Genomic DNA, 25,227 nt, shown 5'->3' on the forward strand with positions numbered 1-25,227 from the left:
CAACCCACTGACCGACTCCAACGCTCATTGTAAACATCTTCAAGCAACGTACTTCAAGCAACATACTCCAAGCAACGTTAAGAATCGTAACTGGGAAAACTAGGAGAGAACTTTTTTCATGAACGTGCCTAAGGATTTCGCACTGCTGCCTCAATGCTGACCACTTACTTTAAAGCGCCAAAACACGTGTGCAAGTATTGATGTAACTGTGCGAGAGTTTAACTTTATCTATGGTCTTCATTTCTTTTGCATCTTTGCCTGCCACTGCTCTTTGACAGAGTTTAAGCACTTCTGTCCTTGCTGTCCGCACAATTCAAAAGACATTACGTAACCCTTTCCGCATTGTCAACACCTTATCAGTGTACAAGATCAGCCCATTGGACTCCAACATAGCGATTTGTTTCACGAGGGGTCACACCACAGGTGTGCTTATCCTCCTCCCTAGAGTGACTGCCACAGTATCTTCTCGTGTGTGGTGCCGCAACTTTTGTGAGATGATGTTCATTTTGGAGCGTCTGAGTTAACATGTTGTATGGTGGGCGTGGGCACTTTATTTTGGTGTTTCAGGGTCTCTACTATCTGCCGTTGCATCTTGGCAGTTGGACCGCTTACTTTCAAACACTCCTCGCGCTTCACATCACATGAACCTTCTCAGCACACACAGCATTACCTTTCTCATGCAGCCTGCTGCGCCCCACTGTGACGTCTGTGAATCATTTCATGTTGCTGCTGAGGGACGCCTAGCTGATTCAACGTCCCGTGAGCCATCCGGTACTGCGTGCTGTTCGTCCCACCATCTTGAGCTTGCACCTTATCACAAACAACAGCTTTACTCTGCGTCTGTTATATCGCATCACCTCAGGCAATTGCAGTTACCGGAGTCTACAGCCATGGCATTCGCATCACTTATTCCTGCACTATTTTCCACAGCGTTTACAACCAGCATATTTTATTTACAGATCTTAAGGTTATTCTGCACTATAGCAGTTATCGATCTCTCGAAGGAACTCATTAACTCAATGTATTTCCCGCTGATACCTTTCATTTCTGTTCTGCTGTTTCCTCTCAATGACTATGCATCTACTGTTATGAAAAGACCGCAACAGTTCTATTTGAAACAAATGCCTTCCCCTAGTATCCAGACACCAGACCACGGTGACCACTTTATTTTAATTTATTATTTTCTGGGGACAGTATTTCTTCTTTGCTATGTATTCTGTACAATGCTATTGTTGAAAAAGCCTAATTGTACATGTGGATTTATTTCTTACCACAATCTTATTTAGGTATTCTCCATGGAAATGATTCTTTGTAGTTATATTTAAAAACATGTATTTCCTGAATATCTTTACGATCATATTTGAAATAAGTAATTACATGAGTTGCACGCTCAGTTTTTCTGTTTAGAATTGGTGTAGTTCTACGGTGTTACATTATACTGTGTGGCATTATATTCCAAATGCCAAACCTACTTAAATATTGCAGTTTTTACATCTTTCTATGGCGTACATATACACCCATTTACATCCAGTTTTACAGTATGCATATAATGTTTCGTACCGTGTGATTTGTACAACACACTTAAATATACACATACACATTGAGAAAAAATATATATATTTGATTTGTTCAGTGTGCTATGTTCACACTTCATACATACAGTTTGCTTTGTTCAGTGTGCCATGTTCACACTTCATATTTACTTTTTGCTTTGTTCCATGTGCCATGTTCACACTTCATGGGTACTTTACACCACATCTGCGCATTTTACCCATTGTTTCATGTGGTACAACCACAAACAATTTACCCAGTTTCATGTCGTACAACCACATCTGTGCATTTTACACATTGTTTCATGCTGCACAAGTAGTTTGACCGTTCCACCCTCAGTGGATTAGTCACTTACAATGTATTCTACTATTTACAAGTAGTTTGACCATTCCACCCTTCCGGGGATTCGTCACTTACATAGACCGTTCCACTCCCTTGGGAATTTGTCAATTAAAGTTTCTCCTACACTTTACTGTATTTTGCTGTTTTACCATGTTTCTTACTACTGCTGTACACTGCTCCCTGTACTTCTTTCATCATTTCACTTTTTCAACTGCTTACTTGAACCCTGTACTTTACTCTTGTTGGCCTGGCCAGCTCTCATTATGCTTGTACTTGGGTTTTTTTTTTTGTTTTTGTTTGTGTGAGGGAGTGGGTGCTTTTTTTTTGTGAGAAGGGTGCATGAGTTGTTTTATTTTCTTTCCTGCTGTCCTTCTTTCATTTTCATAAACTATTATTATTCTCATATGCAACAATTGTTCCAATGCTCATTTCTGTTCTCATTTCATTGCATTTGTCTGCCCTGTGCTTTTTGTTAAATTTGACTTTTGCGCTGCTTGCTAATAATGCGCTCTTTTTTGTAAAAGAAAAAAAGAGGGTGATGTTATAGTCACAAGTTGTCCTTGTTTCTTAAAGGATAACTTGTCAGTTCTGTGCGCCTGCTCTCATGCGCTATTGTTATTTGACATGTCACGCATCCTGTCACTCATCCTGGAGTTCTCGTTCGAACCCTGCTGCTCTGTAGGTTTGGCAGTTACAGCGGGAATACCAGGATGAGCGGTTGTGGGTTGTGCTACTTATCATGCATGTAACCAATAAAGGTTTTCAAACTAAACCTTCGTGCAAGGACCATCATTTCCACAAAGAACCCTCTTTCAACAGGTGGCTTGTTCCTTGCACACTGGAGAGAATTTGTAGCCCAAAAAAAACCTCAAGATTTCCAAGAAAAAAACAGTCCCATAGAGACTAGGGGTAGTTACCGATCTGAGTCTTTAGGCATGGAATGAAAGCAACTGATGTCAGCACGCATGGGTGTCACCTATATGCTTGTGCAGGTCACATACGGCGCAGACATTAACGCTGACCCATTTGCGCAATCTTTTGCCCCATTGCTGCCATTTCTTGGCACAAAGGGGGTAGTGCTTCAAAGTTTTCCCTGATCCAGTAGGATGCCCGAGTAATATTCTATAGTTAAAAATCTGCAGTTAAACGTCCGTTAGTATGAGCCAGGCATGCATTTCTGATAATCTTAAAAGCAAAACTGCAAGATTATTTGGGATAAAACCAGAACTGCCACATGATATGCAGCTTCTTGACCGCAATTAGTATTTTTGGCTACCCCAGAAGAGTAGGTAAACATGTTACTGGGAAAGATTTTGTGTGGCCAGGTTAGGATTTATTAGCGGATAATGCAGTGTTGAGGGGTTTCTAACAGACAGCTTTGCAACCTATGTGATTTAACCAATCAGTTGGCACTCTGAAAATATGCCTTTAGCTTCATGTAGTAGGATACTGTTTGCACCTGTTACTCTGTATTTCAGCATGATACAGATTACAGCTATGAAGGTGCAGTGGCTTATCAGCACCAAAAACCTGCAAGAAACACCATTTCCGGTGAGGTCTAGGCACAGTTTACAGCTCTGCCCTCCCTCAGCAAATGTGGAAATTGCCTCTACTATCCGTATTCATTCTGGACAGTAGAAGTGCCACTATGCTAGACTAGTGGTTGCTGTGTGCTAAACAAGTACCAAATAACATAATAAATGTACAATCCAGTTTGTTTGTTACATTCACCAGATAATGCACTTCTATTTAGGATAATTTGCAGCTGGGAAATCAAACAAACAAATACTTTTTATTCGGTTTAATCACCAGTGACAAATATTCACTCATTCAAATATCAGATGAACTGCCCAGCAGCAGCCCATGCAGGTACGAGCGATAGGGTTGTGTGTGTGTGTGTGTGTGTGTGCACTATTCAGATGTAACTTGGGCCAGAACATATTCCGTGCCTTATTGAACGAAGCGCTGCATTTCTAAGTCTAAATTTTCTCTCTTGGTCACCAGCATTACAGTGAATAAAAACTGTAAAAGGCAAACAGCCCATATTCTCAGTGATGTATGCCACCTAACAGTTTAACACAATAGTTTGCATTGCACTCATCGTTTAAAAATGGTCACTTTCACGAATTTATGTTTGTGATACATACACAATTAACAAATAAGGCAAACTACAAAATATAAATTCACATTTCAGTACTGCCATATCCAAAATCTCTTTTCAAACCACGTTTTAATACTTTTTTAAATATTATGAAGAAGTTTATACAACGCAAAACTGTGTCAGTACTGTGGCAAGTATTACATCTACATCAAAAGAAAACTTTGGGCTTATGGAGAGCCACATATATTGTGGAGAACTCTACTCTTAAAGAGCAACTGGATATTTCACTTATTTTTTAAATATAACCTATTATTGTTTTTAAGATGTGTTGATGCCTCTTCTTAATCTTTCTAATCGGTGTATTGTAATGAGTTATTCTAATTTTAGTTTTATCCTATTTTCTATAATTTAACCAAACTGATGTGTACATTAATTCTTCTCTTTTCATATTTTATGTGCGTACTTCATTTCAGCTACCCATGTGGTCCCATTTTTATCAATCAGTTTGGGCTCCCATCACTTAATCTATATTTTTTGGCAACTCTTCTTTGCCAGGAGACATTTCCCACACAGATTACTCAATTTAAAGCCTGAGTCAGCATTGTTGGGATGAAGTCCATCATTTGTTGAGGTCTCTCTACTGTCCTAACAGCACTGCCAACCAGCCTCTTAATTGAAATACCCGTGTTTGGGCACCTACATTAACTGTAACTAAGTTACAAACTAAAGTACGATATAAGGTAAGACTATTCTAATTTGACATCTCAGTCACAGCGGATGACTCCCCCTCACTTCTAGAATATTCCCAGGTCATCTACAAATGCACCCCATAGACAATCATGTTTTAGGTATTTATTCCTCAGTGCCCGGGCAATTTCATTCTCCCACCAACAAGTTGGCAAAAAAAATATACGTATGATGTACCGATTAGTAGGTCCCTTGAATGGTAAACACTTATGATCACTAGGATAAAAACATAATTCTGCAACAAAAATTAACATTTCAATCAACATATCTTCACGCCGATGAGAATTTATATATTTACAACCTAGGAACAACCTCCTCATGTCCACATGTTGACTGGTCTATGTTGCTATAAAAAAAAAAAATGGAGATGGAGACACACAAACATGACGAAAAGAGAGTCACTTCCTACGGGATGCATTTATTGTAAATAGAAAAAAAAAAAGGAAATTCAAATCATTAGGGAGTTCATTGCAGAAAGAATGGGTCGTCTTTGTAGTTAGAAAGCTTATGTATTTTTGGCAAAATAATTAAATGATTAAAAATCCTAGCTCCCTGTAAATATTTATACAGTTTGGATAGTACCTGCTGATTTTGGACATTTTCGAAACATCTCAAATATCTGCTAGAATTTTCAAGCAGAACAAACGACGTAAAAAGGAACTAGAGAAGAGGAACAACCAGGGCCTTCGGAAAAGCAACTACAGTATATCGAAACTGTGCTGAGGTGTTAATTTTTTGCAATGGCAGCTCGGATGAGGCGCTGATGGACTGAGAAGTTAGATCCTCCCTAGTGGGTAACTGCGGGGAAGCAGATCAGTTTCCCTCACCCTAGTGGAGGATCGGCACTCTACTTGTGTGCTCTTATGAGAAGAGACAAAACAGGGGCCCGGAAAGGTATTGGAGGGTAGAGAGACTCTAGCATTAAAATACAGAGGCAGCAAGGGATCTGTGGCAGATGAACAGAACTCTTTAGATCAAGACATGCAAATGGGGCAGAGTTTTCTGTGTACTAGTGTGGGGCGAGGTCTGAAAAATGTGTGCCAAAGTTTATTCCACGACCTTACAATAAAGTTTTCACTACTTTCCTGATCTCAGCACAGCCACGCAGATTGTGTTAGCTTCCAGCTGCAGGATGCCCTGCCCAGAGAGGGTGGCATATATCGAATCAGGGGCTAAGCATTCAGCTCTAGGGACATTGCAGGTGTAAGTGACCCAGAGATAAGAACTTTGCCATAGAGCTACACAGCTTGGGAAGGCAAGTGCAGCAAAGTAGCAGCACAGACTCTTTACAAGCGACGTGACGGGAGTGGGTGCCATGACAGGGGTTTGCTAATGAGCAGCAACAGTCCATCTTGAGTACCTGCCATGAAGGGATTTTCCTTTAGTTTCACAAATGCTGCACTTAGCAGATTTATCTTTTTAAACTTATCAAACTTTGCAAAGTTACAATTCAGCCAATTTTAGTTAGCGTGCATCCTAACATTTCGGGATATTTAAAATGCGTCAGTAGAGTGCATGCAAATTTGACGTAGCTTGATCATGTAGTCCTTAAATTGACACTGTATTATCTGCACTTTTTTGGCAAGTGAATCCACAAAAATGTGCATGATTTCCACATAGGTTTGCATATTTTCCCAAGGATCTGGACTGGCAAGGGAGTTTTGTCAATTTCCTCTGGTCTAGAAGGTCAAAGCCTCAGGGGCTATTTTATGGCGAGGGATCTTCTTCCCTCTTCAGTAAATGCTGTCACTACGAGACCCCATACACTTAGTGCTTATCCTCCTACTCTGCATGGCGGAGTGGAAAAGTGACGTTTTTAGGCCAACAGAGATGAAGAGACATAGTCAGTCTTGTAGGCCTCAGTTTGGGACTGTACTCCGCTTGTCTGACTGATGGATCTTACAGTGGGAACGAGGACCTTAAAGTTGTAAGTTTACTCAAAACAACTTGCCATCCTGTTTTCAAATTCAGACACTGCCCTTAAACAGTCTTAGGGGCATGGGGAGACCATAAACAAATAGCCATAGTATTCAACATGTACAAAAAGTCACAATGGTACAAATATTTTACTGCAATCTTTATTATAAACAATTTTTAAACAATATCACAAAGTTATTTACAACCAAATTCGATTAATAAAAGGCAATACACGGTTTGCTACATTGGGACGCCAGGCAACTGGAGAGGAGAGTAAAGCCAATAACAGCTCAGGACATGTACAAAATGCAAGAGTCAAGATTATTCAGCCTGGAGAACATAAGGTGGACGAAGCAAACAGGTGGTCGAGATGAGAGGATATGATCATAAACGAGAGCAAAGGAAGAGGCTGAGGGCCTGGGGCAAGTGAAAAAGAGTGGCTTTGGGCGAGTGGGGATAACAGCCAACCAAGATGTGCAGACCATTGTCAGGAACATAGAATCTGGAACAGTGCAAGACATAAAGCAGGCACAGAAGCATCTAGACAGAAGTTTCACTTATGGTGGGCAAAAAAACCACAAGACTAATACGCTGGGCTGGAGAAAACAAAAAGAGCAGAGCAGGTGTGGCGAGGGGCCACCCCCGGTCCAGAGACCTTGAGTAAGCTTTAAAATACTTTAACAATCCTAAACTCCAGTCACAGGGAAAATCATAGGAGCAAGGTAAGCGTACTTGGGAAAAGCAGATGCCAAACACAAGGCAATTAAGAAAATCTATTAGAACACTGCAAAGGGCACTGAGAAGCCAGACGAACAAAGTTAATGGACAAAATGGATAGAAACAGCATCAAGAAAACACATCATAAGCACACACTCTGTGCATTAAGAAAATACAGAAGCAGCGCCTTTTGGCACTGATGTATACAGGCAGAATGGGCATTAAGAGTATATGTGCCGAGCATTTGGACACGAATAGCATACCACCAATAGTCTACCACAAATAATGAAAGCAGACATAAGCAGGAAAGTTAAAACACGCCTGTGCAAACCAGTTCGGATTAGGACAAATGCAGAGAAAAATCAGAGCAAAGTGGGAACTAGAAGTATTTCAAAAAGGATACGCTGGGCATCTGTTTTGACAGGAGGACTACAACCATAGCTCCAAAGAGCTCGCGAACCAGTGATAAGAGAATAACAAACATCAAGGGTCGACACTAGTGGAAATCCATCTTGCTGACTGGGCAGCAACGGAGGGACAGAGGAATTAAACAGTTTATTACAATTCACAAATGGGCAATGTAGCTTGGTCCTCCTGATGGACTTCCGTTAGATGCTTTCAGATTGCCATACGATAAGCAGAACATCCATCCAGCTTCCTTTCGCACAAAAGCACTCTTATATTTTATTACAATTATGTGTTCAAATGGATGACAAAAGTCACTATTTGGAAGTCGGGGACTCCTCAAGTTTCAAGAAGCCAAGTGTTTTTCTCCATTTCAGACAGCTTCTGATGTTGTTTTTCATAATCCTTCAGCTGTGAATGACTGGTGCTTGAATGAAGCAACAGAATGACACAAAAGCTGCCGTAAGCGTAGAAGGTTGTTAAGATAGCACTGTTTTCAGTTTGCTTGCTGCCAATGTACCAGGCATAGGTACCATGAAAGGCTAACAAAATGTATCCTGATAGACACTGCGTCCTCTGTAGTTTGCTTAGGATGAGATTGCGGACTATGGAGCACCCCCCGCAAAGATCAGCTCCAAAGCAGCTTGGATGTCACCTCCGGTTGCCTGCAGTGCCCTCAAGCTCAAGTCGTCATCCTGGATACCCATGTCCCTTAGCTGCTGGAGCTGTGGCTGCCACTGGCTCTGCTGTGGAAAAAAGAAACGAATAAGACAGTGAGCAGAACTGAAGAGGCAAGTGCACAACAACATGGTTCAGAGGTGACGAAAGCCCCACGCTTAGAGATATAAAGGAGGAAAGATATTAAAAGGAGGGATAGGAGCGTACACTAGCTGAGTGGCCAAGACTCATGGTTGTCATACCACTGATACACAGTATTCTGAGGAGAGACAATGTAACATGCTTTTTGTTCAAGGCACCTTATAGCACAGAACTTTGGAATTTCTAAGCTAGGCTTATCCACTGTGCCTCTTCGCAATTCATACTGCCTCCTGGCTCTCTATTCATAGGCAGAGGAATACGCTCACACTGGGCCACACTTCTCTTCAATGCTGAACGTAAATATCTGCTAACTTAGTAAACTATTGCAAACGGGTCAAACCTGTAGTATGCGCATAGTTCGCAACTAGCCCTTAGCCCATAGCCGTACCCAAGCTCACAAAGATCCAGCAAACCTCTGGTAAGAAAAGAAGTCATGACAATCTGTACCAAGCAGAAAGAATCATTTATTGTCTCTCAAAGCAAAGACTCACATAGCAGCTCATTATAGTTCACATAGACTTCTTGAAAGCAGGTCCATCATTTCCGAGGAGCATATTATACATACACACACACGTAACACACCTTTTCTACAAAAGCACAACATGAAAGACTGCCTTCTCAAGCAGAAAAAAACAGACGTCTGCAAGGCTCTGAAAACCCCTCAATTGGTGCTCCAAGGTAGGAACATTACAGCCTCTCCCCGCCTAGAGGTGTAGGATTAAAAAAAACAAAATTATAATCAACTCAGTTTCCCTGCTCCTGTGAGTCTGTCTTACAGTTTTCATTTATTAAGTTACTGCCTTGGTCACCAACATATGTGGAAGTCGTTCATGTAATGAATCATTTTTCCATTAAAAATATATATAATTAAATGAGACTAATCTCCTTCCACCACCCGCCTGAAAATTAGCACTCATCACACTTCTGCTGAAAACGTTATGTATTTTTAAATTAGTTAATTCCTTCAATACCTAAAATATGCATCTTATCCTCGTTATATTTCCCCAATGGGAAGTTCATACCTTCCAGTCCCTCTGAAGACTTAAGAAATGTATTAAGTTGTACTAAACCCAGGCCAAATCCCTGTACTCATTCCACCACCAACTGGTGATAACAGAATGAAATGTCAATCCCTCCACCTACGGATTAAAATCCTTTAAAGTACAGGTATCACATTTACCAGCCTTTTACAATCTCGTGTAATGGAGGTGGACCGCTTTAGGGCTACATCAATTACTTCAGTATTTTACATTCATCTGGGTCTCAGTCCATCAGTTAATGAATTACATTTACAGAATGCTGATGGCTTTACTGAGGACTGCTGATCCCTTCATTGTGTTGCTTCCATCTATATCCACTTACTAAATGAACATCACTAGATACACCTTCTGTCACATTGTACTTTGTTAAACCATGAAGCGGGGATGCGGTGGATCCTTCACATCTTTCTTTCAACAAGAACGACTCCTTCCTTTATATTCAATAGCAATATTTCCTCTCCCACTGAGGAGATGCTAACCGGACTGCAGAGTCCACCCTTTTCCGGTTCCACTCTTGCACCAGGATAATTGTGCTCATCCGTAACACTACATAAATGCTTTCTGATGCAAACAGTTTATGATATTAAAAATGCAATGATGATCTCCAGTCATTTCTCACATCCCTCCACCTTTGGAACATCCTTTTTCTGTTACATAACAAAACAAGTGATCATCCTGATGCACTGAGGATGAAATAAAATAGATTTAAAGCAGCTCTTCGCTGCTGCTCCAGAGAACAAGGCATCTGATGCATTGCACTGCAGCACACAGAGGAGACTAAAACATTGAATACCCAATAAGAAAGAAAAGGGAAATACGCCTCTGTGCCGGCACAAATTGATAAGGACACTCCGTACAAGAAAAAGCTGAATCTTGTTTGTGTTTTCTTTTGTTTAATGACAAAAGCTCGGCAAGCGAGACCCAGCGAGCACTGACGGGGGTAATTGAGCCGAATAGGTTTAAAATGTAACAGGGTTTGATAGGGGAGGATGAACAAGACTTTATAGAAGTAACCAGAGATCACTTTGTATTTTACACCTTTAAATACCAGCCTTGTAATTTGAGGTATCGGTATGAAATGTCTGCAGTGTAATTTAGAGCTACATTATTTTGTGAGGTTACAGTCAGCTGGTACTGCGAGCAGTTTACTAGTACCTTCACTTGCTCAGTCAATGCTAAGAACTGATTAGGCCAGCTGTGCTAGCAGTTAACTGTAGCTACATAGCACGAAGGGCAGCAGTGCTCACACGTCTTCCTATGAGTTTTCGAAGTCTTTACCAAGCATTCAGACACACGAGTAAGAGCTCTTCTGTCTTACAAAATATTGAAAGCTTCGAAAGCAATTTTAGCGCTGCCTGTAACTACTGGTAACTGTGTAAACTGTGTCCAAGTGGTGTCTGAGGATGCCTTACAGGATATGCATAGGATGAGGGACAGCTCAAATGTTTCATGAGCTTCTGAGAGTCTTCACAACCATAAGAGACTAACCAATGTGGAACAGAGAAAAACACAAGCATTATCATCAGGACAGAAAATAGCCCCAAGTGTTCCTATCAGAAGGTATTTAATGTGCAGTCTGTACTGACGACTAAAGTTGTTCCATTAATCACAGGCTCAACATCTCAATTCCCGCAGCCAGTTTTAATTTCCTCCCTCCCATCCACAAAGTTATTGCGAATCTCGGATGCTATTTACCTGTGGTGCTGGCTGGCCGGACACTTGCAGAGCATGCTGCAAGGCCTGGCTGAACAGATCATTTGTGATGGGTGTTCCAGACTGGACAGATGTAGACATTGGAGATGTCCCTGATGAATGCCCCTGTAGAAATCAAAATGAACACTGGTCTTATTACCCACATGCAGTAGAGTCTCTTTGTCACCAACAGTTACTACGAAATAGAGCACAAGGGTTTTTCACATTGATTTTGGAGGGCTTCCCAAAGCACCACTGACTGAAGAGACGTTTAGCGTGTGCCTGTGGAAATTTACACACAAAAGCATAGACTAGTAACACAGTAATGTTTGCTTCTATTCATAAAAAAAAATTTTGGGGGTGGGGGGGGGGGGGGGGGGGGGAGTGATTAGCTTAAGTGAACTTGCAATGTCCAAAGAAATGGTAATTAGATTTTTCACTATTTATTATCCTACCACGAAAATTATATTGCCTTTTCTTTGATGGGAAAAAGTACTCTAGAGAAGGTGACTAACTTATCACTCCACCTCTGTACGGTATATAACTGTTGTAGAGGTTACCTTCTTGCCAAAATCATCAAGCTGTCTGCATCTCCTGTCAGACAGCGCTGTACAAGAATTCCAAGAATTTCAACACTCTGTGTGGGTGGTAACTGTCCTAAATGAGTGTTGTTTTGGGCTCTAAAGCATTTGGCTAAAGTATCTGCTTCGTTATGTACTACTAATAGCTGGTACAAGAAACTTCGGAAGTAATGGTTTTGACTGTATTAGATGAAATATGGCTTTATTTTTGTCCCCATCTTCAAGTTAAACATGGCTGTCAGAGCCCCTTTTGAGTTGGCAACAAGGCAAGCAGAAGATACTGGGCCCAACCGTGGAGGTTGTGGCCCAGCAGTGTGGAATTCCTATTGCCCAACGCCCAGAACATTGTTTGAAGTCAAGGAGATCAAGTTTCCATGTTTAATTTGCCTACTGGACGAGCAGGCCCAATTACCTGCAGTACAACCCCATTGGCTGCCAGTTCACAGTACCTCAATTCTGGATCTGAGAAAGCAGTTGAGGTAAGATTTGTATCCCTATGTGTATGCTGTTAGAAATGTTATTTATGGTTCGTTAATATTAGGTCTTTTTTAATAGAATGAGAGCTGTAAGGAATCCTGTGAGCTCAGCTTACACTACAGACATTGGTTCTACTATGAAAACATGTACACGTTTGGAAAGTTAAACAATTGGAGGATACCTATAGTGCTCACAGAATGCTCCCTGTTTAAATGAAAATACTCAAAGAAGTCTGAAAACAAGGTTGAAGATTCTTTGCTATTTTTTGTGCACATTTTACTTTGAAAGTAACTTAAAAAAACATTCAGTTAAATTGTATATATCACATGGGGCTTGCGTCCCTGCTTTTATCTTACTCCAACTGTGGCCTTCAGAAGAGTCAAGATGCCGGGGGAGATTCTCTTCCACACATTCCACATTATGCAGCTTGCACCACGCCTTTACAGCGGGTGACCGGGTCAGAGTGCTTAGGTGGTTACAAATGGCACAGCTTCCAGGTGATGGAACAAGGTTGCATACGTAACGAAACTTGCTTGTATTCAGCCCTCTCGAAATAACATAACATATTAATCAACATGTTATGTTTTACCTATAATTACATTACACAACATTTTTAGTAAGAAGGGGAAGTTTGCTTAGATGCTTTCACTAACTGTAACCCGAATGCATTAAAATGGCCGCCGAAATCACGGGAACACTTCTGCGCATGCGTCTGCCACATCTACGTGGTATGACTCATCTATCGCTTTTGGTGGGAATTCTTGCAGCTGCGCACTAGTGCCAAGATGGTCGCTTCATGTCTCACATTTATGCACATGCTCCTGCTTAAACTAAACTTCGTATGTTCTGCTTAACTATTAATGCTATAGTTCAATTAAAGTAATGGGGTTAGAGTAGAAATAAGTGGTATGCAGTGCATTAATTTCTTTTCGCATTCTAATGTGTCTCTCTGACTTTATTATTAGCTCGTATTTGGGCCTGAAATTGATTGAACCACCATACTGAATTTACTTTGCTCATGTGCGGGGAGCACTGAGAAACCTCAAGCGGTAGCATTGAATTCGTGCCAAAGACTGTCTTGCCTGCAATGTTCCTTGGAAGCGCCCGTTTGACCCCACAAGAGGAAGATAACTTACAAAATTGTTTTAACATTGTATATTAAATGAAATAATATTGCTGGGTGGAATAAAAGTGCATGGGAAAATAAAATTATGGATGGGAACATTGATCAATTACAGTGAATAAAAATTATTTCATACTGGTATGGTGTGATGACCTCTCCTCGCCTTTCTAACAAATCAAATGAAGGGAATACACACATTTGCAACACTGGAGGGTGGTACATTGTCCTGGAAAATAGTAGAACTAAGGTAGGCTTAGTCAGTTATTTTGTCCGACTTGTCACAGACCGGTCACTGACGCAATGTATGCTGAAGGAGAATCTAGAGCAGAGTGCTAGTCAAGCACTCGGTCAGAAGAATCTGGAGTTTTGCGGAGGGAAAAGACTCGATGACCCAGTTGGGTCAGAATGTTAGCCGCAGAGAGGGGTGTCACGCTGGCGTTGCACTTAGCTGAGGATACCTGTCCTGACCTGCACCCGTCGGCACCTGATTAGTCGGGAGCCCTTTTTCTTGTCCCAGCCCGTGGCCAGGGTTGGTCTTCGCACAAATCTAGGTAAATCTAATCTGTGTGGGTATGTCCTTGTAACGTTTCCCTTTCTCACCCTTCCCAGGTACCAATGTCTAGAAAATAATCTTTAAAGTCTTGCAGAATTATTGCTTTAATAATTATTTTCATAACCGAAAAGTCTTCAGTTTCACTTTTGTGGCAGTTAGCTCACAAAATATTGCATAGATAAAGCGTTTAAACTTTCCCTGAGTCTGTGGTTATTTCATGAAGGTAAATGTTATAAATCTACCTATTGTTCTAACTCCCTTTCCGATCCTTACGACTTCGAGTACAGGTGACAAGCATTTGGTAACTCATGGTGAACAGGTATAAGTGCTAAAAGTGAATATAATTCGGATAGGCAGGAAGTTGAGCAGGATCATCATTTCAAGGTGTGAATGTTTATGGGCCCAGGTGAGTATGGTAAATTCAGCTGGGAATCCAGCGCGCCATCACAGGTGCAGTGGCTCTTTCTTGCTGGTAAGTCTGTGAACAAGCAGCAGGCGGCTTCTGGATTTGCTCTAGCATCACTCTGCTGTTAATGGGGACTTCTGACACAGATGAAACCATCCTAGCGGCATCCTCCTGGCACAGGGGGTCACAAATATAGGTGACAGTCCCAATCAGGTCAGATCCTCCGGGCGACTGCCCCAACGGTCTCACGGGTCCCCTCTGGGCACATGGTGTCACATACACAGGTGATGGCTCACAGTGTTCGCTGCACGGTGATGTCCCCAACACTCACTGCCTAATTAAGAGTCTGCGGGGGAGCAGCGGTGATTGTCCAGCCACAACCGCCAGGGATTAGAGATCCCTGGCCATGGCGCAGCAATCTTGAGGCCGCGATATGCTTGCAAGTCCCACCTACAAGTCCCACCATGCATATTGAGAGTTTCCTCTTCGCCCCTGTTGTCATGGTAGTTCCTCCTCCTGGAAAATCGTGGCAAAGAGGAAAATAAGGAAGCCCTACAGGCCCCCTTGTTGCTTCAGGGCCATTGGGTGCAAGCACATGCCCCTGTGTGCATGCACTCCAGTTCCTGCACGGCCTGGATTTTACTGTCCATGCTGTGCAAAAACAGTTTTTGGAGTTCCCATTGTGGTGCCCATTTTCAGAGGCACTGCTGCGGGACTGCCTAGAAAAAGCCCGCCAGCCAGGAGGAAACTCGTAATCTGACGAGGGGTCCATATACAGGTTTGATTGTGTGGGAGCGGGTCGCCGGCATGGTGGCCCGCTCCAGCACTGCCAAACTCTTAATCAGGTCCTCAGTGGCATTGGCTTTAACAGTCCCATTGAACCCCCTCCTAGCACACAGGGGGTACGGGCTATGTTTTTGGCAAGCTGAAGACTGGTGCTCCAGGCACAGAGCAAGTGTTCTTTGCTCCTGGGTAATGGCCTCTCACCGAATGGGAGACTGGCAGACCTTCTTGGTCCCTAGTCTTCGTTCCAGCAGCAAGAAGTTTGGCAATCTCTCCTCTCCTGAGAGGGTGCTGCTGAGAGCCTGAACTCATGCTCCCACATTTATAGCCCAAATCAGACACTTGTGATTTTGTTTCAGGCCTTTAAAATTAGTATTCTGTGGTGTCGGCTCTTGAAGTGCTCGTTCCTCTGTACAGCCCTTTGTCAAATGGACTGTCTGCCACTGCAAGAACGGATCCAGTTTTGAATGTCCCACAACACAAGCAAAGAGAGTAACCGGGGATCACACCTGGCTGTCAGCCTGCCCCAAAACACGTGCCTTAAAAGTTCAAAAAGCTAAGCCTTCATCTCTATCAAGATTCCCCGGTAGTGCCAACCTTATCAGTTCCACAATCACCCTGACAACGAGCTCATGCTCTAATGACCAGTAACTCTTCCTGGAATCAAACAGCACTTTGCTGTGAACTTCGGATGTTCTCCTGCTTGCCCTTCAGCGTGTGTGCCCCACTCCATCCCTCAGAAAGGTCAGCAATACACATATCCTGTATGGGGGGATACAGTCTGCAACTCTACAGCTCCTAGGCTTCCAAAATGGAACTCACAGGCCTCCAAGTTGTGTACCATCCAAAGGCACACACATGCAATCCAGCATACACATGCAAGTATCACTCACCATCTGGCACTATATGCAATTCATGCAGGCCAAGGGTGAGTTAAATACACAGCCATGGAACTTTACATGAGTGGGCCCATAAGCCCCACTCCAGTAACAGGTAAACTGATTCTACTGAAAAAAGAATGGGTAAGTTGCCACAACTGCACTCATGCCACTAAACTCTAGGTAGAGGCAGTAGCCCTCTATATTCACGTGGGTAGCTCTTGGTACACCCATCAAGATCTAAGCAGAGGCCTAGGTCATGGTTTACATGCACAATCCGTGATGGTCCGTGGCCGAAAAAAGAAAATAAATCTGTAACAAGGATTCAGATGTCAATAAAGGGGAACTCTGGGCAGAGGTGCACGAACAACGCCACTTTTCCATCCCAACAATGGCCGAATCCTTTTACTGTGATGGAAGCTGCCATTGCAATCTAGAGATGGATCTGGGAGTTCTGTGGCTGAATAGAAGAGTAGTTCCACTACCCTTCAATATCTTCATCTATTATGAGAGCCGTAAACTATAGGTAGTCTATCCGGTTTTTGGTTTCAACCCATTACGAACAGTGGAGAAAAAAAAAAACTAGGCAGAGATAGATAACTTTTCATTGGAAACTGAAAACTACTAAATAAACAACAGATGGCAGCAGAACATTTTTAACAAAAATTATGCCATTATACAGGAATGACCCTCAAAGTACTTGATTTTGATATCGTTTAACTGAAAAGGGTCGGTCAAAGGAAAGTTTTGTATGCACTGAAATGTGCTTTGATTTAAATGATTGAGCAAATAAAAATGGTTGGCTTGCTATTCCGTCATATTTTAATGTCCGCAACCATGAGAATGAGAGCATGTGTACAAGTTGTTTCACATTTTAAAATCAGTACTATTCATCAAAGCAATCCATTTAACATTAAAAAAAATGGTTCATTTATTTTATACAAGTATAGAAGGGGAAGGGAGGCTTTGAAAAAAACAAGCATTTACAATGCAATAGGTCTCGCATTAGGAAAGTTTGAGCTATTGGTATTGTAAATTACAAATATTTTATTTATGTGTTGGTTTTGAAAATAGCTAAATTAATAGCTTGGTCATTTACAATGCCAATAGTTTTAACTTTCGCAAACGTGACACCTATTGCATTTGTAATGCAATATGTGTTGTATTTACATGACTTAGATGTATTAATATTACAAATAACAATGGCTTATTTTTTTTAATAATTAATACTTAAATAAAAGTTATTGTAATTTATAATTGCAATAGCTTAAACTTTTGTAAATAACTTTTGGGAAGATTATGTTCAGTGTATTTTATTGTGATGAAAATCCAAGAACAGCAGTGAAATATTAACATTTTTGTGACATTTGTAATAAAGCTTGAAAAATTGAGAGAACATATTAGAACCCGTTGTTGTTGAATGGTTGCACAGAGTGATGCTGTGGTCTTCAGTGGTGCTGAGTGATGCTGTGGCCTTCAGTGGTGCTGTGGCCGTCAGTGGTGCTTAGTGGTGCTGTAGCCATCAGTGGTGCTGTGGCATTCAGTGGTGCTGTGGCATTCAGTGGTGCTGTGGCATAGAGTGATGCTGTGGTGTTACTTATTTAAATATACAGTTGACAGGCTAATTAATTTTATACTTTGTTTTAAAAAAAAAAAGGGGGGGGAGGGGGTGTACACAGTAAAGGGCACTGCTGCTTTACCGCTGGACAGCCCATGTTCTGGAATAGGTCACCCAATCTGCATGTTCGGCATGGATTACTGTAATTCAATACTTGAGTGGTAACCACTCACTGCTCGTGTACACCACTATTAAATCTTACTGGTTAGATTCTGCACTGGTTACCAGCTTTTTGTGCTGTAGTAGCTGGAAGGATGGTGTACCGAGGTCCATGAGGTAGCCTGTGTCTATGGCTCATGAACAAGCCAACTGAGCGGGCCTCAAGAACATCTTTTGCAATATCTCGAGTGGCTTCCTCTGGGACTACTTTTCTGAAAAGGGTCTTTGCAGCTTCTTTGGGTTGTCAGGTTGTACCAAGGGCAGGTTATTCAAGTACAATGGACCGCAGCGTAACAGTGCCACTGTGAAGAGTGCCTGGGAGTCGCATCTTTCCACTACCATAGTATGAAATTCCACTTTAAAAAATATATGAACCTAGCTATTACAAGAAAGCTTGTTTTAAGACTTTGATGGCGGCATTTCGAAATTGGTCTGGGATTAGGAAAAAATTAGGGATTAGCAGATACAATAGGTACAGGCCATCGATCGAAAATGCACAGATACCGGATGTTTTATCAGATCTGCTTTTGCAGAGATGGGAGAAAGCAGGGGTATATAGGATAGGTGATCTATTAACAGGCGATCACATTGCCTCTTTCGAAGAATTTAGGATTAAATTCAATATTGATCGCCACGTTTTTACAAATACGAGATTTTCTTCTCAAAGAAGCTGGTGGTGCAATGGGAATTTCAGTAGTATTATTGATGGAAGCCTAATGTCATACATCCAAACTCAATTTTTTCTCTCTATAGCTTATTGCTGGAAGATACAACAGATGATCTAGAAAAACATGCACTGAAATGGCAAGTTAGGGTGGATGTAGCAGATTCATGCTTTTTAAAATCTACAGAATTGGGCAATCGGGTACTATGCACTGCCAATTTGCGGGCACAACATTTTAAGACTTTGTTTCACTTGTATATAATGCCCGTAAAAATTGTCAAATGGTGGGGAATAGAGGGAACGCACTGCTTTAGATGCAAGGTTTACGATGCAGAGGTAGCTCATATTTTTGCAACATGTCCCATTTTGAACATAAGGAAAGAAATTTCCGCATTCTAGCAAACTGTGTTGAAAGAAGAAACTTTGCTTTCGCCTCAGTTAATGTTTCTCGGGGTAACGACACAAGATAGTCACAACAGTGAGTTCCTATTTATAGCTATGTCTGTGCTTAGATTATGTGTGGTCTCAGCGTGGCTTAATCCCTCCCCTCCAACTTTTCTGCAATGGAAAGCACGACTGGTTCATATATTCAACCTTGAAAGGGCACTCTATGCACAAAAAGGTAAAAAAAGGTAGAGAATTAGGTTTAAAGATTTGGAACCCATTAAAAGGCTGGGTCAATGGAGTAACTCAGGAGTGACATAGGAGAAGCAATAACTTTATTATAATGTAATTTTATGTATTTGATTATATAGCCTGCTTTTTTTGTGCTTCTTTGTATCTTAGGATAGGTTTTGAACAAAAATGTAATGCTATGTAGATTCAAACCTGTGCTTTGCTTTCAGTATGTCTGTTTTTGTTGGGAACAAAAGAATAAAAAAATAAAATAAGAAATACTACTGTGCTGGCTGTTAGATTCTGATACTGATCCTGGCCAGGATTACTTTTTTTCCACAAAAACAAACTTCATGCAGGCGAAACAGCCAATGGAGAACCACATTAGCAGGGTGACGCATCAATAAATAGCCCACCTAAAAAAGCTCTTAAAATCTGCTTTTATATTGCAAAATAATTTCCTTAACCAGACACCTGCTAGTCACTTATTCTTTTCTGGTCCCCTTTCTCAAATGGAACCTTGCCCTGACGCTGTAGGCTTTGCTATGCCCCTTCTGGCCCTCCTGCCTCACCATTGCCACGGTCTCATTTGCACATGGGTGCTGCCTGAGCTACCATTCACAACCCTTCTGATTAGAGCGGTTGAAGGAGCAAGAGGGGGTATAAAAAAATAGAGCATATGAGAAAACCTCAAATGGCCTCACAGAATTTGTTTGGTACAGGTTTTGACTATGAAGAAGGGCTGATTGTCTCTGAGGTGCCATTGCCTCTTTATTGTCCGTGTGAAAAGGAAAAACACAACATAGTGATTTCTGGAATCTTTAGAATCTATTTTCCACCACTTTGATATATTGTGGAAGCTGGATATCCCCGCATATCTTTGTAGTAACCAGAATGTGATTACAATGAAAACATGACAGATTAAGTTCTGAGTGGTTTATTTTTAAAACTGGAATAGCACTGTCCACATCACATTTTTGGTGCGTTAAAAATATAAATACGTAGAACCTCTTCATTTTAGAAAACAGAAAAATATTGAATACCCACTATTAATTATAAAACAAACACGGAATATACGTTACCCTAACCATAGGACAATGTTTAAGGATTTGAAGAAGTACATTTTCTTTTAATCCTCTGGTTAAACACACCAAGTACTACCAGCCTAGCTGTCGGATCTGACAGATTCAGTGACAAAATGTATACATTTGCCCTACAGACTACAAAAAAAAGCATAGCTTCCATTAGCCACATATGGCGATGTCTGACCCATGAAGTGTGTGGCACAAAAGCCTCAAGCTCTTAGAAAAGTGTCTTAGTCCATGTCTCTGGTCTATATTAAAAGTGTGCTGTTGCCTCTGTGTTTGCAGAGATGGCTGGAGGAGAAACAGACCTTGGTTGTGTTATGTAAGTGGCACTGTGAACATTGAATATCTGATATGTATGTATGTTCTTGGAGTCCTCTTGGTCCCATGTCAACAATGACAAGACACGCAAGGTTATGAACTCCATCCACTCAGGATCTCCGTCAGACCCCTGCCCACACCACGTGTTCAAGTTCAACAAAGCAGACGCAACCATCGCACCCCAACTAAAAAGAACGTCACTTGCCTGAGTCCCAGGAGTAGGCGTGTGGGAACTGCTCTCAGGGGTGCTCGCGAGGGCAAGCGCAGTCGCTAGTTCACTCTGTGTAATAGGACGAGGCCCAGCAGCACCAGTGTATCCAAGTGAAGCAGGGCGAGAGCCTGACGTGCTGCTTGAAGGGGTGGATCTTGAGCTCTAGAAAGATACGGTGGGACATTTCAAAACAACAATACGCAAGATACAAAATAAGGACACGTTACTTTTAGGTTAAGTCTTAGCCATAAGCCACCCATTTAACTACCTTTAAAAGCAGCAGAAACATTGGCAAGTTCCATCACTAAAAGACGTGGCGCAATAGTGAATGAAACAAGCAGAAAAAGCGTTCCAACACTCATGCTTGGCAAGATACCTACCGTACACTGTAGGTGAAGGTAGTGAAAAAAGCCCTTGCATTTTACAGATACTTGTGTCATCCTAGTGTTTGTTTGACTGTCTGCCCGATGCTGTGTTTTTCCCCCAGTGAACTCCAGTTCTGTGAGGTCACTGGAGGTCCCCCATGAACTTTTGAGTAGGCTCGCCAACCAAGCAAAGCCCTCATCTGCCCATCGTACAGGGTGCTGCAGCCTCTCACCAGTTCTTAAAGGATATGGACAGTCTGTGGCAGCTGAGATTATACCGATGGGTACAGTTCTTTTTACCAAAGTCCTTGAGAGGGGAGTCCACAGGCTCTCATCTGGTAAAACAACGTTCATTGTCCCACAAAGAGGTTCTTTTTCTAACTCAATGAGGGTGCAGTTTATCATCGCGGCATACAAATGGCATGTAAACATTCTAACTATCATGTCATGTACTCCGACCTCATAATGTACAGTAATCTTCAGACAAGTTTTGAGATCTACTGAGAAAGGCAACTAGCGGAGAAAATCAACAAGTGCTGAGGCAAGCAGCAAACACAAAAGCATCTAAGACAGAAGTACGGAGTCAAGTGTTGGTGGTGGTGGGGGGTGGCAGATGAGAAATGCTCGTTGAGGAAAGAGATGAGAAACTAGTAAGCACAAGAACTGCCGAAAGGAAGAATGAAACGAAAAGAGGGCAACAGCAGAGAAGCACTGACTGGGCGGCAGACAACGAGGAAGGACACGTGCAACAATAAGAGCAGGACAACGAAGGCTGGGATGTTTTGGATCCACTCATGCATACCCCACTGATGGCTTCAGAAATCGCATCAGGTCTTAAACATTTAGATACCATCTGACAGACTGATGCAACAACCACCGAAATATGTGTGAATCCTGAGGGTCACAGCGCCAAATCATAGAGGTCAACTCGTATTCATAATTCTAAATGCAGTATATATTTAAAATGTGTCTTTAGTGTGGACAAGATCCAAGAGATGTATTCAAGAATGGGAATGATACAGTAATAATTAAATTGCCGTGCTCTGGAGGTAAGTGATTTGTACCCATGCGCAATATGTCGGCAATGGCAAATTAATATAATATATATAATAATCCACATTTGTAAAGTGCGAACAATCACCCTTAAGGGTCTCTAGTCGCTGGGGGCCGTCGGGAAGATTAAGCAAGCTATTGCCCAGAGTCACATGGTGCTGGGCTAACCTGCCACAGGAGCCGGGGATCGAACTGTGAGCCCCGGGTTCTGGAGGCAGTCACCATGGCCGCTGCGCCACACCTCTTCCCTCCATCCTTTTGGATTTGTAAATAAGGGCACCAATTCCATGTGGAAATTGAAAGTTCAGATATGGATGCTTCCCCCTCGACAGAATGGGGTGATCCTCAGAACATGTTCATGGTTGATGTCCCCAAGAGTTCAGGAAATCATTAGCATGTGGTCCGCTGCTTCAGGAGAAGGTGAATTTCCAAGGGATACCTGAAACACGCACAGCATTAGGTCCATAAAAGGAGTAATATTGGCTTAAGCGACAGGCTTCTATGAAGATAACCTTCAGTTACTCTAATGGATGCTACGCTCTTTAACAGCACATCCTCTCATGTGAGTAATATCACTCATGGGTAAATATTGCAGAGATCTCAGATGAAGGTTAAGTTTTGGCAACAGACACAGGGGTGTCTGCTGATCGAATCCATATTCACCTACTCTGAACTTCATCCCACCAATTCTTAAGGCCTAACTCGAATATTCCCATAGTCCATTCGAATCACTGCTTATTCCAATATTCGTTGGCTGCATACAAACTACTTTATGTAGTGTCAAGGCAAGGTCTGGCTGCTGGTGCAGCACGGTGCCGCCATCTAGTGGACTGTAAAAAAAAAAAAGTTCTGTTTCTTGTCAATAATATTCCACGTTGGCATACGCATAACTATGCGCCAATACGTTTTTATTTCCCAAGAACGACATTCTCCTCTCCCTTCTTTTCTCCTCTGGGGTTTCTGTGCATTCCATTTATCAATGGTATGTCTCCACTCACCAGCCTTCTCTTACTCCGTTTACCTCGGTTTGCTCGACGTCAATGTATGCCGATATGCCAGTTTCAATCTTTCGGTCTTCTCCATTTGGGCCAGTCTGGCAGGGTTTCATGGGTCCTTAATAGCGCTCTCCACCCTGAGAGAATTTCTGCAGGGCTTTGCTTGCCATATCTTCATATCAGCGATGCTGTCTGAACAGGTCAGAGGCCACAGGGCAGAAGACACAGGGCGGGGCACTACCTCCAACAAAGGGTAATGCACTAGAAGGGGAGGGGCTCAGAAGAGGTGTTTGAATCGCCATCGTGAGAAGCAACCCATATAGATCTTTAGATCCGAAAGCTGCTTTGTTGACATAGGGGCCGCTTCTCTTCCTACAAATCAAGCACATCTTGAAATACCAGACAATCTTTTTCATCATGATCATCAAGAAGGACTTCAATGAGCGTATCAGAGAAGCAGAAACAAGAGGCAGGCAGCCCAGACAGTCATGGATAGGCTTGCAGATGCAGAGAATCTACTCCGCAACACAGCGGTCTTGGAGGTCAAAGTTGGTGTGTCTGTGCAGTCAACAAGACCTCAAGAGATGTCTATGCAGTGGTCGAGGGCATGTTTAAGATGGAGATTTCAGAAGGAAAGGTGGGGCCTGGAAACCAAGAGCGTTTAGGCACAAATGCTGAAACGGCTGGATGAGCATCATAGAAGTACCGGGAACGGAAGCAGCAAATGGTTGTGTATTAGTGGCTCGTAATCAGGCTCTTGGTAATACTGGGATTAGCATAAGCAGTACTGGCTTGTAAGGCATGGATTCATAGTGATAATGGTGGGGTTTGCTAACGGCGCTACTTACGTTCATATTGGCATTGTGGCAGTGATATTGGTCTTCGTAGTTTCCGCCACGGTTTTTAATCATGATTTTCTTTTAAAAAAAAAAAGAGACCGAATGTTGCTTTCCGTACACATTTCACAACGGAGAAGACTTCAGAAAGTGAACATAGAGTGATGTGATTTTTTTTTTTTTATCTTGCTTTGTTCGGGAAGTGCTTCCTAGGAGGTGAATGATGCACCAAACAGCCAATAGCATGAGGCAGAGAAACTCCCTTGATCTAAGGTGTGCGTAATAAAGCCTCAATACAATGGCTGAAAAAGGGGGATCCAAATGAGTCAATGGCCGGGTTGCTTCTCTTCCGGTTCGAAGAGGACCTGGCCTGGTAGTTCGGGTTAGACTGCCCCTAATGGAGCATGATCAGGACTGATTATTATACGGTTGGGTCTAATCTAAGATGCCAATGTGCGCAAAAAAAAACAAAACGATAGGTTGGTGTGCTACCCTGACAATTGCCAGTGGTTAGACTATTTGCAAGCATTCTTCCCATTACTTTTTGCTTGCTGATTATCTATAAAGGCAGGCACAAGAAAAGTTCACACAGGGCGAGCGTACTTCAAGCTTCGGCAAGTAACCAGCAGCAGTGTCTGGTCTGCTGTTGGCATCTCGTGAAAAAAAAAAAAGGAAAAAACTACAATGTCCGGGCAGTTTTTAGCAATGGAGGGGGCTACTTTTCAGGAAGAATGTTGTCAATCACTACAGGGGAGGATAATGGATTAAGTGTACTGACTCTTTACCAGATGCTGTAGTGGGTGAGAGCAAAACTAACTTATATGGCATTACAACAGACCAAAAGATGAAGCGGGCGGACTGAAAACTCTTCTATAAAATATTTGTATATTTTAATGAACGTCTGGGGGAAAAGAAAGGTCTGGGCTAATACCCAGCTATTAGTAGACTACAGTATGAACCCTATTCCAAAACACAGGGACAGCTTTTCATGCTAAAAGAGGAGAGATCCTTTTAGGAGCATATGCAGATGTGTGGGAACGAATGAAATATCTTCCAGTCTGTCCTCTTTTGAGGAGGCTTGGAAGTACTTCCCTCAAAAGAATATAATGCTCTTTTGGCTTTTTCCTGATCATGTGAATTATGGCCGTTCTGTTTATCAGTCGCGGTCCTGGC

General features: G+C 42.1%; 1 protein-coding gene across 2 annotated transcripts in view; it reads right to left on the reverse strand.

The window, feature by feature from the left end:
• Positions 1 to 6,805: 6,805 nt before the first annotated feature.
• The window catches only part of UBL7 (ubiquitin like 7), a 177,630-nt gene continuing 159,208 nt past the window's right edge, over positions 6,806 to 25,227 (reverse strand). For both annotated transcript variants that reach the window (XM_086959281.1, XM_086959282.1), the window contains exons 9-11: positions 20,800 to 20,967; positions 11,335 to 11,457; positions 6,806 to 8,526 (exon numbers count right to left, since the gene is read on the reverse strand). In XM_086959281.1, coding sequence (XP_086815407.1) covers positions 8,386 to 8,526; positions 11,335 to 11,457; positions 20,800 to 20,967 — 432 coding nt within the window. In that variant the 3' untranslated portion in view covers positions 6,806 to 8,385. The remainder of the gene's footprint in view (positions 8,527 to 11,334; positions 11,458 to 20,799; positions 20,968 to 25,227) is intronic.

Source organism: Lissotriton vulgaris, chromosome 2_2 (genome assembly GCF_964263255.1).
Source record: "Lissotriton vulgaris chromosome 2_2, aLisVul1.2, whole genome shotgun sequence".
Taxonomy (NCBI): domain Eukaryota; kingdom Metazoa; phylum Chordata; class Amphibia; order Caudata; family Salamandridae; genus Lissotriton; species Lissotriton vulgaris.